Consider the following 14,618-nt stretch of genomic DNA (forward strand, 5'->3'; position numbering starts at 1 on the left):
GAAGGTTTACCTGATTAATGCCTGGAATGGGTAGGTTGTCGTCTGAGGACACGTTGACCAGGTTAGGCTTGTACCAGCTGGAATAAAGAGCAAGTTACAACTTGATTGTGGAAGATTCTGACAGGCAATGAAGCATGGATATGGAGACAATGTTTTGTCTTGCAGGACAGTCTAGAACAAGGGGTGATTCTTTAAACTGAAGAGTTGCCCATTTAAGACCAAAATAAGGAGAAACCTTTTCTCATAGGACCACCTGTCTTTGGAATACTCTTCCTCAAAAGACAATGGAATCAAAGTCCTTACATTTTTGTATGGCTGAGTTATTTAGATTCTTGATAAGCAAGGGGTTGAAAAGACTTTGGGGGTGGGGGGGGGGTGTTGGGGGTGATATAGGTGAGATGTAGGTCCACTCAGCCATGATTTTATTGGATAGTACAGTGGATTGAAGGAGCTGAATGGCCTATTCATGCTCATCATTGACATGTTTGGAACTGAACTGGTACCAGGGTCTGTCATTCTAGTTATTTAACAAATAATAGAGGAGGAAAATATTCTCAGCAAGTTGTACCAGGTTTGTTTCATCAGAATCTGGAGCTAAAACATGTTGAGATCATTTTTGGTCACACATCCCAGCTGGATATAAATAACTCATTCAGATGAGACCACCAGTTCTGAGGCTCTATATTTTAGAAGAGAAAACAGAATGTTTCTTTGAAACAATAAACACATTCACTGAGCTTTCAGGCTTGTTTTCGAAGAACCTCCTTGTTCTTGGGCTCTCAGCTGCTTCTCACCAGTGACGTAAGCGTTGTTGTTGAACAGACCTTTCGAAAGGTTGTGCGTCACTGACTCTTGAGTCTGGCATTCCAGTGCAACATTTGTGGTTGGGAATGGTGGTCACCTGCCATTAATAGGAGATCATTGACTCCAGTCAAAGCAGATTTGAGATCTTCATTACACATCCACTTTTGATCAGTCTCATGATCCTTTCCCCCTTTTTGTTTGACCTTCCTACACTATCTTCATTGCCATTATTGGAGGAACAATCGAGCCAACTGCACTGACACCCTTTCCTGGGTGGCCCTATCTCTTTCTCTGCTGGGGCTCCATTAGGATGGACCGGGTTGTTGGTTTTACTTTAGGCACGGTGGCACAGTGGTTAGCACTGCTGCCTCACAGCACCAGGGACCTGGGTTCAATTCCCGCCTCAGGCGACTGACTGTGTGGAGTTTGCACGTTGTCCCCATGTCTATGTGGGTTTCCTCCCACAGTCTAAAGAAGTGCAGGTCAGGTGAATTGGCCATGCTAAATTGCTCATAGTGTTAGGTAAGGGGTAAATGTAGGGGTATGGGTGGGTTGCGCTTCAGCGTATGGGTGTGGACTTGTTGGACCGATGGGCCTGTTTCCACACTGTAAATAATCTAATCTAATCGCCCCCACCCTGAGTTTGTGTGTGTGGGCAGCAGCAGTAGCATGGGAGGGTAGTGGGGTTTGATTCTTCATCTTTGCTGAGCATGTTGCCATAGCATCACAGACGAGGTAAAGAGTTTCCCATGTGGGATTGTAGGTAAGAACCCACATCCTTCCTTTGTGTTTGCAGCATGCATTCAACAGTTTCCCCTACACTTCGACCCCCCCCTCCCCCGCTCCCATCCCTGTTGCTGTGGTGATGGCACATGGTAGAAATCTAACTCCCTGATCTCCATAACCCTCCCCCAGCCCCACAACCCTTTCTGCTTGCTTTCTGTCTTTCTGTTAGCCCCCTGGTTTTAACTGTGCTGCCATTGGTGGACGCGTCTTGGAGTGGCCCATGCCCAAGCTGTGCAATTCCCACCCGACACCTCTCTCTCTCTCTCTCTCTCCTCTTTCAATGCTCCTTAAAACTGGCCTCTTTTGGCCAAGCTATTGGCAGCATGGTGGCACAGTGGTTAGCACTGTGCGTCAGAGGCCAGGGTTCAATTCCTGCCTCAGGCAACTGTCTGTGTGGAGTTTGCACACTCTCCCCGTGTCTGCGTGGGTTTCCTCCAGGTGCTCCGGTTTCCTCCCACAATCCAAAAATGTGCAGGTCAGGTGAATTGGCCATGGTAAATTGCCCATAGTGTTAGGTAAAGGGATAAATGTAGGGGAATGGGTCTGGTTGGGTTGCTCTTCGGAGGATCGATGTGGACTTGTTGGGCTGAAGGGCCTGTAAGTAATCTAATCTAATCAAACTGTTTTTGCAGGTCACACTGTCACTGCTCAGTCAAAGGATTGTGGGTTCAATTCCCACTCCAGGACCTGAGCTCGGAAATTTAGACTCATGACTGAGGGGTTTACTGGCAGAGCTAGCCAGCTTTCCCATGAGATAATTAACCCCTCCCCCCACTCCCAACTCCCCGCACCAGACACAAGTAGAAAGCCCCTGTGTCACAGAGCAGATGAGGCATCCCGGCCTCCTAGGCTAATACATATCCCCTGGTGACAAAAGTAGATGGTCTCATCACTATCACATTGCTATCTATGAGAGCTTGCTGTGTACTTTCACTTCAAAGCCTACCACATTATCTAAACTTCTGAGAGATATCTGGTCATTGTGGAAGGTGCTATGGAAATGCAAGTATTTGAACTGGTATCTCCAAACATGGACGAAAGCTTAGACAAATGGTGTCATTCTGGGGAAATGGTGCATTGACGGAGTCCAGTGTCGTTGTGAGGGAGTGCTGTGTTGACAGAGGTGCTATCTTTTAGTGGAGACATTAACCTGAGCTCCTATCTGCTCCAGAACCACTTCAAAGAAGAGCAGGTTTCCTGACCAATGTTTTCACTCCAGTCAGCATCAGTGAACCAGGCTGTCTGGTCATTATCACAGTGCTGTTTCCGGGGGATTTATTAGCTGGCCAAATTATTGTACAATAAAACGGGGACTGCACGTCTGAAAATGCTCCCTGTAGCTGCTATTAGAGAGCTCTTGCTGTCGCTAGGCAGTGGTTAACTGTTTGTTGTCTCCCCCTTTTCCAGCTGGTTGTTCAAGCCGGGTTATTTCATGGCAGTGAGATGCTCTGTAAGACGGTATACAGCCATGAGGTTAACATGTGCTCCGAGCCGCTGTGGAACCAGAGTCTGGAGTTTGACATCAACATCTGTGACCTCCCACGGATGACGCGCCTGTGCTTTGCTCTCTACGCTGTCATTGAAAAGGCCAAGAAAGCTCGCTCCACCAAGAAGAAATCAAAAAAGGCGGTGAGTGTTCTAGAGTTGACTTGTTTCCTGCCTTAGAGGAGAAAGTGAGGACTGCAGATGCTGGAGATCAGAGCTGAAAATGTGTTGCTGGAAAAGCGCAGCAGGTCAGGCAGCATCCAAGGAACAGGAGATTCGACGTTTTGGGCATAAGCCCTTCTTCAGGAATCCTGTTCCTTGGATGCTGCCTGACCTGCTGCGCTTTTCCAGCAACACATTTTCAGCCTGTTTCCTGCCTTAATTTGGCCTTAATCAATACAATGTCCCTTTCTGAGCTTATTCAGGTTGGGGGATCTGTTACCAAGTAACACCCAGGTAAGTTGTAAAGTTTCAACCACATAATGGGTGACAAAACTTTCATGTACAATTGGGAGTCCCACTGACTGATGGGTGGAATTATTGTAACATAGAATCTCTACAGTGTGGAAACAGGCCATTCAGCCCAACAAATCCATAGACCTTTCCACCCAGACCCACCCCTACCGTATCCTTGCATTTCCCATGCTAATGCACTTACGCGCTCCTGGACACTACGGGCAATTTAACATGGCCAATTCACCTAATCTGCACATCTTTGGACTGTGGGAGGAAACCGGAGCACTCTGAGGAAGCCCGCGCAGATGCAGGGAGAATGTGCAAACTGCACACAGATAGTCATCTGAGGGTGGAATTGAACTCCCGTGAGGCAGTAGTGCTAACCACTGAGCTACTATGCTGCTGACAGACAGTGTGAATGGCACAGACTCTCCAGGGCATGTTGTCTCTCTGACAGGAGCTCCAGAAAACTTCCAGATCGATTATGATTTAACAGAAAGTGTCCCGGATTATTAGCTGGACTCAAGGAGGGAATGCTGTCTAGGTATGTGTTCCCTGGAATCTCAAAGGATTGGGTGCAATCCAAACAAAGATTCCAAGTTAGTAAGGGGAACAGATCGGGTCAATGAAGCGGAACTATTTCCATGGTTCATAAAGCCAAAGACTGGGGACATGGTCTAAAAATTACCGCCTCAGCTTTCTGAAGTGAAGTTAGGAAAGGATTCTGCTCAAACAGGACAGGGTTCTGTGGAGGTGTCAGGGCATGGCTGCTGGCAGGGAAATGAAAACCACCATAATCCCAGAGAACCGTATGGGCTATGAGAGAGAGAGAAAGAGAGAGAGAGAGAGAGCAAGAGAGGGGATCTAACCTAAAGGTCACCATGGCCCAAGAGAGGTTGGGAAGCTGGGGCTGTCACAGTAACCTCTAACAGGTGCTACATGCTGTTGGAATTTGCAAATCAGCCTTCCAGCCAACTGAGCTAATTGATCTTCCATATCCCCTTCCCCCTATGCCGAGTGGGTTAGTCCCCACAACAGCATGTTCTCCATCATCATTCCTGATGCTGTGCTGTTCTTGGGGCTCCGTACACAGCAGCCACTAACAGAACCAGACGGTGTTTCCGTGTATCTGAGACTAGGACCTGGGAGCACGGCCTTATAGTAAAAGGAAGACCTGTTAGAATGGAGATAAGGTGAAACTTCTTTAGCCAGAGAGTGAGGAATCTATGGAATTCACTGCCACAGGTCATTGAGTATATTTAACACAGAAATAAGTAAGTTCTTGATTGTCAAGGGGGTCAAAGGTTACAGGGAGAAAGCAGAAAAATGGGTTTGAAAAATCTCTTAGCCGTGATCGAATGGCGGAGCAGAATCAATGGGCCGAATGGCCTAATTTCTGCTCAGATGTCTATGGAAGTGGTCATGGGTTTGGAAGGTGCTGGCATAGGAATTTCTGTGATTTCAATCTCCAATGGAAGATCAATTTAACACCAGCTAATATTTATCTTTTTATTCACTGATGGGATGTGGCATCCATGGGCTGGCCCAGCATTTATTGCCCGTCCCTTGAGATGCCGGAGGTGAGCTGCCTTCCTGAGCTGCTGCAGTCTCCCTGGTGGAGGGACAACGTCATCAAAGCACATTGTAAGGCAGGAAGAGATCCCAGGGTGGATTAGAGGAACGTTCACAGGCAGAAACCCATTGGCACAGAGCCAAAGAAAGGAGATGTTTTTACAGATGACCAAAGCGTTGTCACAAGGTCATGTTTTAAAGGCTGACTCAGGAAGTGCAAACAGGGGATGAGGTCTGGGAGGGAACACAAAGCTTTAGGTGAAGGGAGAAGGTGAGACTTGGAAGTGAAGCTGGATTGAGATTGCAAACGGAGTCCCGTTCATACTGCGGCCTTTCTCTTAGTTCAGCTGATAAATTGTTCTCAGGCATAAGCTGCTCTTCATTCTTGATGAAGGGCTTTTGCCCAAAACGTCGACGCTCCTGCTCCTCGGATGCTGCCTGACCTGCTGTGCTTTTCCACACTTTTTGTCTCTGATCTCCAGACGCGCAGTCCTCACTTTCTCCTCATAAATTGTTCAGGTTGTCATTGACGGACTGTGGTAATGGGGTGGGGTGTGTAGATGGAGGATCAAGGGGCTGTTTTACCCCCTCCAGATTCTTCCCCACCTCCCCCCCCCCACCCCGCCCCATATTCAAGTGAATCAGGAAGCTTTACTGTTAAAATTTCCCGGCAGTCCCAGTCTCCCCTCGGTTACATTTTCAGATGAGCTACAGAGGCATTATTTTCACTGCTATCCGAAAATAACTTGAAGGAGCTTTTGAATGCTGCAGTGCAGGGGCTTCGTGGAGTGAGGTTTCTCGTGTATCAGATATTGAGATAAGAAACAATGGCTGATACCCAATTCTGAGAAAATCTCCCAGCGCAAATAGAATTTCGCAGTTTTTCTTTGAATATTTCTGTTTTGTACAAAGATAGGGGGTCATTGTGTTAATAAGATCAGGAGTGGGCAATAAATATTGGCCAGAAATGTGTGAAATAACTTAAAAAGACACTGCAAAGTAGTTGTACGGATAAATAAATTATTAAGTGCAGTAAAAGAACCGAACTGCGGTTCCAGTTGGTTGTGCTGGGAAGTGTGTGACACTACGTTCATGCTCTCTGAGAAAGAGTTCATGGAAATAAATGAACATTGAGTCAGTTCCATGTGCACATGTATATTTCAGACACTTGCAGCATCTTCAGGAGCATTGCAGGAGATGGCCTTTTGTTCCAGGGCACTACCTAGCGCTTTTAGACTAACCTTGTTTTGTTACGTGGTCCAAGCTGCAATAGGAACAACTCAGCAGGTCTGGTAGCCCCTGTCCAGAGAGAAATAGAGTTAACGTTTGGAGTCCAGTGAGCCTCCCTGAGAACTCTGATAGGATTGAGGTTGAAGGTGTTAACAACAACAACTTGTATTTATGTGGTGCCTTTATTGCAATGAAACATCCTACGATGCTTGTCCGTATGACGTTAAAAATCACACAACACCAGGTTATAGTCCAGCATCGCTCCGAAAGCGAGTGTGCTTCCAATTAAACCTGTTGGACTATAACCTGGTGTTGTGTGATTTTTAACTTTGTCCACCCCAGTCCCACACCAGCACCTCCAAATTATGTCAGTATGACAACATCCTGCCACACCACTCATTGATCTGACAAATCTTGACCCTCAACCACAGAGAATTGATTCGGACAGAGGACCATAAACTTGGCCAAAGGGTTCACTTTAACGAGTGCCCTGAAAGAGGAGAGAGAGGTTTTGGGGGCAACACGGGATGGAATTCCAGAGTTTCGGACCTTGAAACCAACAGTGGATCAGATAAAATCAAGGAAGCTCCCAAGGCTAGACTTGGAGGAGCACAGATTGCTTGTTTGATTGGAGGAATTGCAAATATAGAGACGGGAGTGAAGTAAAAGCAAGGATCTGAGTTTTAAAGTTGAGGTGTTGCTTAACCAAGAGCCCCCACAGGTTGGAGAGCACGGGGGATACTGAGCAATGGATCCAGTATGGGTTATAACATTGGGCAGCAGACGTTTGGATAATCTCACTTGGACAAGAATATGGGCAGCTTGACAGAGTTCTTCAAAACACTCAAACCTGGAGGTAACAGGTATTGATGAGACCGCCCCTGGAGTATTGTACACAGCTTTGGTTCCCTGATTTGAACAAAGAATCAGTAGCATTGGAGGCAGTTCACAGGAGTTTAATTAGGTTGATCCCAGAGATGAGGAGTTTGTCATACGTAGAGAAATTGAGCAGTTTAGGCCTATACTCTCTGTGTGACTTCTGACTTTGTTCATCCCAGTCCAACACCAACTCTGGAATTTAGAAGAATGAGGGCAGATCAAATTGAGGTTTTCAAGATGATAAAAGGTGTGGATAAGATAGACATGGAGGGGATGCTTCCTCTTGTGGGGCATTCCAGGATGAGCGGTCATAGGATAAGGGGTAGCAGATTTAAAATAGAGTTGAGGAGAAACTACTTCTCCCAAAGGGTTGTAAATCTGTGGAATTCAGTATCCCAGAGTGCAGTGGATGCTGGAACAGTGGGTTAATTGAAAGAGGTAGACAGTTTTTAAATTGATGATGGGCTGAAGGGATATAGAGAGAAGGCAGGGATATGGGGGTGAGGAGCATACCAGCTCCTATATGGTCGAATGGCAGAGCAGACTCAATGGACCGAATGGCCTAATTCTGCTGCAATATCTTGTGAATTTATATCCGAGGTGTGGATGAGGGTTTTAGTTGCAGGAATGATGGGCCCAGTGACCTCTTTCTGTGCTGTAAACCTTGTCAATCTGTACGCTTTCCTGGGACCCTGGGTTTAGTGATGAGGGTGTAAGAACACAAGAAAAAGGAGTGTGTCGGTCTTACTGCCTTTCAGTAAGATCATGGCTGGTCTTCTACTTCAGCACCATTTTCCTGCCCCAACCCTCGATGTTTTTAATTTGTACAAATCGATCGATCTCTGTCTTGAACACACTCAGTGACTCGGCCCTCAAAGCCCTCCAGGGTAGTGAATTCCAAAGATTTGCCTCAGTTGAAAGTGAAAATCTTCCTCCTTATCCTCGTATTCTGAGACCGTCTCTCCTAATTCTGACCCCTGCTCCCAGCAGCTCCTAACCCTGCTTCCTCACCAGGAGAAACAACCTGCCTGATGTCGGCTTATCATCCCTGTAAGAATATTGTAGGTTTGAATGTGATCACCTCTTCCTCTCCTAAACTCTGGAGAACAAAGCCCCGGTCTATTTGATCTTTCCTCACAGGACAATATCTCCATCCCAGAGATTGCTTTGGTGAATCTCCGTTGCACTCCCTCTTGGGCAGGAGCATTCTATCTTCGATAAGGAGAACAAAACTGCACAAAGTACCCTTGTGTGGTCTCACCAAGTCAGAAGTCACATGATCCCAGGTTATGGTGCAACAGGTTTATTTAAAGTCGCAAGCTTTTGGAGCACTGCACCTTCATCAGATTCATCTGATGAAGGAGCTCCGCTCCGAAAGCTAGTGACTTTAAATGAATGTGTTGGACTACAACCTGGTGTTGTGTAACTTCTGACTTTGTTCATCCCAGTCTAACACCAACTCCATATAATTGCTGGAAGCCATCTCGAATGTGATACCCCAATTGCCTTGTAACAAAGGCATCAAACAAAGGTTTGATGTTAACTTTTAATGGCTCGTGAACAAGAGCATCCAAACCCTTTCGAAGTTCAACCATTCCCAATCTCTTACTATTTAAGAAATGCTCTATATTTTAGCTTTTCCTTACAAAATGGAATAATCTCACACTTTGTCTTCCACCGGCCAAATGTTTGCCCACACAGTCAACTTGGCCAAGTCGCTCTGCCTCTGCCTCAGACATCACATCCCCACCCAAGTTTGTGTCATCTGCAAACTTGGAAAGATTATGTGTAATCCACATCAAAGTTGGATGATGACCATCTGTGGACTTTGGCAGTAACTCACTCATCAAAGCCCAACAACCTGAGAATGACCCACTTTTTCCTACCCTCTATTTCTCTCTCGGTGTGATCCCCCATGAATCTCAGCCTGGATTCACTAACAGCTGTGTGATTCATGTATTTCTGTTGGAGCAGCTACTGTACAGTGGATCAGATATTAATCTCTGAGTCAGAAGGTTCTATGTTCAACTCCCTTATGCTATATTGTTGTTAACCAATCACTTGTGAGAGACCTTATGGAGGGCCTTCTGCAAACCTACATACAGTCAGTTGTTCTATAGCGCGATGGTCGTGTTCTTGTACAACCCCATGTTATAGAAGAATCGCGTCTTAGAAACAGAGCTTAAAGTGTTGCTGATACAATCACATTACAGCTAACACGCATTTTAAAAGTTTGCGCTTTAGAAACAGTGTTCCCCCATTTGTTAATCGCGTTACAGCGAATTCAAGTTGACGAAATGCGTCTTATAACAGAATGACCTGTATATCATATCCATTGGTTCCCTCCTGTTTATTCTGCTAATTGCATCCTCAAAAAATGTGACTCCCAGTTCACAAATCCGTATTGACTCTGCCCAATCCTGTTCTTATTTTCCAAGTGCTTTGTTGTTTCATCCTTTTCAAATAGATTCCTGCCCAATAACTATCATCAGGTTGACAGATCTGCAGGCCCCCGTTTTTCCTTTCCCTCCTTTCTTAAATAGTGGGGTCACCTCTACTCCCTTCCAATCTGCAGAATTCCAGCACCTACAGGGTGATGCCCACCAATACATGTGGTACTTCTCCTGCCTCCTCAGGGACGTCTGGGAATGAACTTCGACAGAGTCAAGTTCATCTTGTACACATCCAATGTCAACATGTATTTGTTCCCATTTCAAGATCTACAATTTGGTCATGAGACAAAACAAAAAGGGTTATACCCAAAACATCGACTTCTCCACCTCCTGATGCTGCCTAGCTTGGTGTGTTTTTCCAGCCTCCTGCTCATCAACGTTAAAGACGTGAGGCAGGACCTGACATTTTCTGACTCTGTGATGGCTGTTTTGCTTTGCTGTGTTTGGAACATTTACGGTATGTTCTGATTCAGTTTTTGAAAACAGTAGGATCCTCCACATGTTGAAGTTTTGGAACATCAGCTCCACCATTGATCCTGAGCAGGCAACATTGAAAACAAATATTGGACTCTAGGAGTCCAATTCTCTCAAATTACTCAAAGGTTGGCTTCAAGTTGGGGGTTGGAGTCAGCGAACCTCCACGTGGTTCATATCGAGATTTTGAATTAATCCTACAGTTTTTGGTAATCTAGGTCTTCAGAGGGCAATTAAGAGTCAACCATATTGCTGTGGGTCTGGAGTCACGGGTAGGCCAGATCGGGTAAGGATGACAGTTTCCTTCCCTAAAGGGGATTAGTGAACCAGACGGGTTTTTCCAACAATTGACAATGGATTCCAGATTTTTTTTATTGGATTCAAATTCCACCATCTGCCATGGCAGTATTTGAACTCTTGCTCCCATAACGTTACCCAGGTCTCTGGGTTAATAGTCCAGTGATAATACAGTATTTCATTTGGGGCAGCTATGGCTCAGGGGAGACATTTTCCCTCTGAATCAGAAGATATTAGGTTCAGATCCCGAGCCAGGATTTAGGCTGATGTTCCAGTGCAGTGCTGAGGGAGTGCTACACTGTCAGAGTCACCATGTTTAGAATGAGAGATTAAACAAAGGGTTCCACCCCTCTCTCTTCGGTGAACACGAATAATCCTGTAGCTCTATACATAAAAAGACAGCCTGGGAGTTCTCCCTGGTATCCTTACCAATATTTAATCAGTAGATTATTATTCCAGAAACCCAAGCTGTTGGGATCCTGGTTAGATACTGTCATGGCAGATGGTGAAATTTGAATTCAATAAAAATATGGAATAAAGAGTCTAATAATGACTGGGAAACCCTTGTTAAGGTTGAGGAAAATCCATCTGGTTCATCGCTGTCCTTTCAGGAAGGAAACTGCCATCTTTTCCTGATTCGGCCTACATGTGACTCCAGGCCCATAGCAATGTGGTTGATTCTTAATTGTCCTCTAGGTAGGTGGGATGGGCAATAACTGCTGGTCCAGCCAGTAATGCTCACATCCTGTGAATGAATTAAAAATAAATTAAAATAACATTGCTGTTTGTGGGAGTTTGCAGAGTACAAACTGACTGCTGGATTTCTTACACTCCAACACCGACTACATTTCTAAAGGTGTAGTCAAAATACTCCCCTCCTATCACAGCGCCATGAGGTGCCAACACCCCGTGGACTGCAGCAAGGTGGCTCAGCACCTGGAGAACAGATCTGGATTGTAAACAAATGCAGGTCTTGTCAGGGACACTTACATCCCCTGACTGAATGGGAGTCTGATGGCTGAGAAAGGCCCTACATAAATGCAAACTTTCTAACCTTTCTAGCAAGATCAGATGATGAGTTCTTTTGACCAGTTATGGAGACAGTGCAGCATTTGGCACCTAAGAACCCATTTTGCGAGCTGACCATGAGCAGATACATACACCCAACGTTACTGAAGGTCAGTCTGAAGACAAGCCACGCCAGGCTCGAAATGTTAACTCCCATTTCTCTCTCTCCAAAGATGCTGCCAAACCTGCCGAGTTTCTCCATCATTCTCTGTGTTCGTGGGAATGTTACCGACTGGAATTAACAATTGTATGGTTTGCACAAATTGAGCAGAACCATTGAATCATACAACCAAGCTCTTTATTCCAACCTGCATTATATCAGCTTCCTGACTATAGCCATTTGCTGGAAACAGTTTCTTGTTTCATATGGAATTCTGTTGAGTGATTTTCAGCAATTGACATATCATGGATATCTGAGGACTCGAGATTACGAATGAGCAATAGGGGATGGGGAAGTCAGTGCCCTTGATGGAGTGCAGGCACATGTTTGATATCGATCTGTAGATTGTGATGAGGCCTGGTGTTCTGTCAGTGAAATTATCAATGTCAAAGGCTTCATTTCCTTTCCCCATCATTACACCCCTCCCCTGCCCATCACCAACCAATATTTGTACAATGGGGTGATTGCCTTCTCAGAAAGGATGGATAAATAAAACGAAATGAAAGATGCCAATCGTCTTAAAGCCAGTTTACAGCCAATAAAACAGTCTCTGTTGTAGCCAATTTGCATACAGCACCCATAAGGTGCAACATGATAAAGATGAGATTTGGGTGATGTTCGACTGAGGGATAAATAATGGCCAAGACCCCAGAGACATCTCCCTGTTCCTCCTCAAAATGACGCTGAGGGATTTCTTACATCAATCTGAGAGGATCCTGTTTAAAACTCCCTCCAAACATACTGGGAGCGTCAGCATTAACCTTTGTGTTTGAGTGTTTGTGAGAGGGGGCCTTGAACCCATAACCTTCTCAATCAGAGGTGAGGGTGCTGCCAACTGAACCATAGCCGGGGGCTGACCAACAGCAATAACGATATTCCAGGAGCGAAGGTTTTTAAAAGGTGCTGTCTTTTAGATAAAGCCTTACCTTCTTTATTCAGACTAACAGATCATAAGAAACAAGAACAGGAATAGATCATTCAGTCCCTTGAGCCTGCTGTGCCATCTAAAAGGATCGTGCCTGATCCAACATTCCTCACATCCACTTTCCTGCACTTTCCCAGTAACCCTTGATTCCCCGACTGATCAAGAATCTCTCTCAGCCTTAAATATACAGAAGGACTTTCCCCCAAAGTTCTCTGTGACAAGGAGTTTCAAAGACCCTCAACCCTCTGAGAGAAGAAATTCCTCCTCCGCTCAGTCTAAAATGGGGGCCCTTAATTCTGAGACTGTGCCCTCTGGTCCTGACTCTCCTCTCAGTATTTACCCAGTCAAAACCATACAGATCCGATATGCTTCAGTAAAATCAGCTGTCACTCTTCTGAATTCTAGTGGATTCCCGTTTAACCCTTGATCATAACACAATCCCTCCATCCCAGAGATCAACACCATCAATCTTCTCCAAACTGCCTTCAGCGAAATGGTATCTGCTCTTAAATATCAGGGGGCAGATCCTACAGGTCCTGTGGTTTCCTCAATGAACAACACCAAAACAGTCATTAATTGAGGGGAAATTATTTGAGCTAACGCCCAGTGATTATAAACTCTTTGTGGATGAGACGCAGCATTGCATATTGCAGGACCCAAATAAAAATTGAAATTGGTCCAGTTTTTGAATTGGCCCCAGTTGAAAGCTCAGCCTCTTTAGTTTGTTCACATTCACTGACAAATTGGATCAGACTGCATTTCATCTCCCCCTTTACTGATGGGACTGTTTCTCATTGCTTCCAGGACTGCCCAATCGCGTGGGTGAACACCATGGTGTTTGACTACAAGGATCAGCTGAAGACGGGGGAGACGTGGCTGTTTACCTGGCCATCAGTACCCGGTAAGACTTCAATCTGCCCAGTCACTGCGATAAGGAATAACTCATGCTGAGTGCTGCAGTTCCCAACAAGAGGCCAATCTCACCCTGCCTTAACCAGAGTGACCCTAACCCAAATATCGTAAAGACTCTGGTTGTAAGTTTTTTTGCTGAGCTGGAAGGTTAGTTTTCAGATGTTTCATCACCATACCAAGTAACATCATCAGTGAGACTCTGGTAAAGCGCTGGTGTTATGTCCCGCTTTCTGTTTATGTTTTTAGGTTTCCTTGTGTTGGCAACGTCATTTCCTGTGTTGGCAGTGTCATTTCCTGTTCTTTTTCTCTGAAGGTGGTTGATGAGGTCCACATCACTGTGTTTGTTGATAGAGTTCCGGTTGGAATGCCAAAACTCGCTATCATAAAGGCTAGCTGGTGACTGATTACACCCTAATATTGTGTTCCCTCTCTAGTCTTCCAGGAAAATTCACAGCAAAAGTTTTAAATAAATAGATACTTTCCTAACTATTAAAGGATATGGGGATGGTGCAGATAAATGGCGTTGAGGTGGAAGATCAGCTATGGTCCAGCTGAATGCAGTCTTGAGGGACCGATTACCTCCTCTTGCATTGAGTTTTTACCTTTAACCTGTACACACGTGAAGCACAGGAGGACAGATGGTTTCAGCATGTTGTCACATGAGATCAATGCAAGTTGCAGAGCCACCGAAAGTCCATCTCATTGGGTAAAATGTAAAAACAAAGACCCCCCCCACACAGACTGTCATTAGCGGCTGCTTGCAAATTCTTCAGTACAGGGTGGGGAGAAGGAGAATCATTTGGTTTTCCATGCAAGGCAACAACAAAGGGTCGTGAAAATGTTTGAAACTCTTACTCATCGTCACTCCTTCCTAACTGCACCCAAACCAGCGAGGTAGGCAGGATTAGTCAGAGAGAGGGACAGCGAAGATGGACTGTACTCCTGGGAAATGGTTTAGTGACCTCACTCTCTCTCTCTGACCTGCGAGAGATCCCATACAGAGTTAATCAACTCAATTTGAGGTCATAAACCCCAAAGCAGTAGCTTCAGTTTTACTGTGGCGAAAGGCCAAAAGGATACAGAGCCAGAGTTTTAAAAAGCAAATGTAGGACAACCA

At 45.4% G+C, this 14,618-nt stretch overlaps 1 protein-coding gene across 4 annotated transcripts in view; it reads left to right on the forward strand.

Moving 5' to 3' along the window:
- The window catches only part of pik3cd (phosphatidylinositol-4,5-bisphosphate 3-kinase, catalytic subunit delta), a 224,246-nt gene that overhangs the window by 168,927 nt on the left and 40,701 nt on the right, over window positions 1-14,618 (forward strand). For all 4 annotated transcript variants that reach the window (XM_060852452.1, XM_060852453.1, XM_060852455.1 and 1 more), the window contains 2 exons: window positions 2,998-3,219; window positions 13,394-13,490. In XM_060852452.1, coding sequence (XP_060708435.1) covers window positions 2,998-3,219; window positions 13,394-13,490 — 319 coding nt within the window. The remainder of the gene's footprint in view (window positions 1-2,997; window positions 3,220-13,393; window positions 13,491-14,618) is intronic.

The sequence above is a fragment of the Hemiscyllium ocellatum genome, chromosome 37 (genome assembly GCF_020745735.1).
Source record: "Hemiscyllium ocellatum isolate sHemOce1 chromosome 37, sHemOce1.pat.X.cur, whole genome shotgun sequence".
Classification (NCBI taxonomy): domain Eukaryota; kingdom Metazoa; phylum Chordata; class Chondrichthyes; order Orectolobiformes; family Hemiscylliidae; genus Hemiscyllium; species Hemiscyllium ocellatum.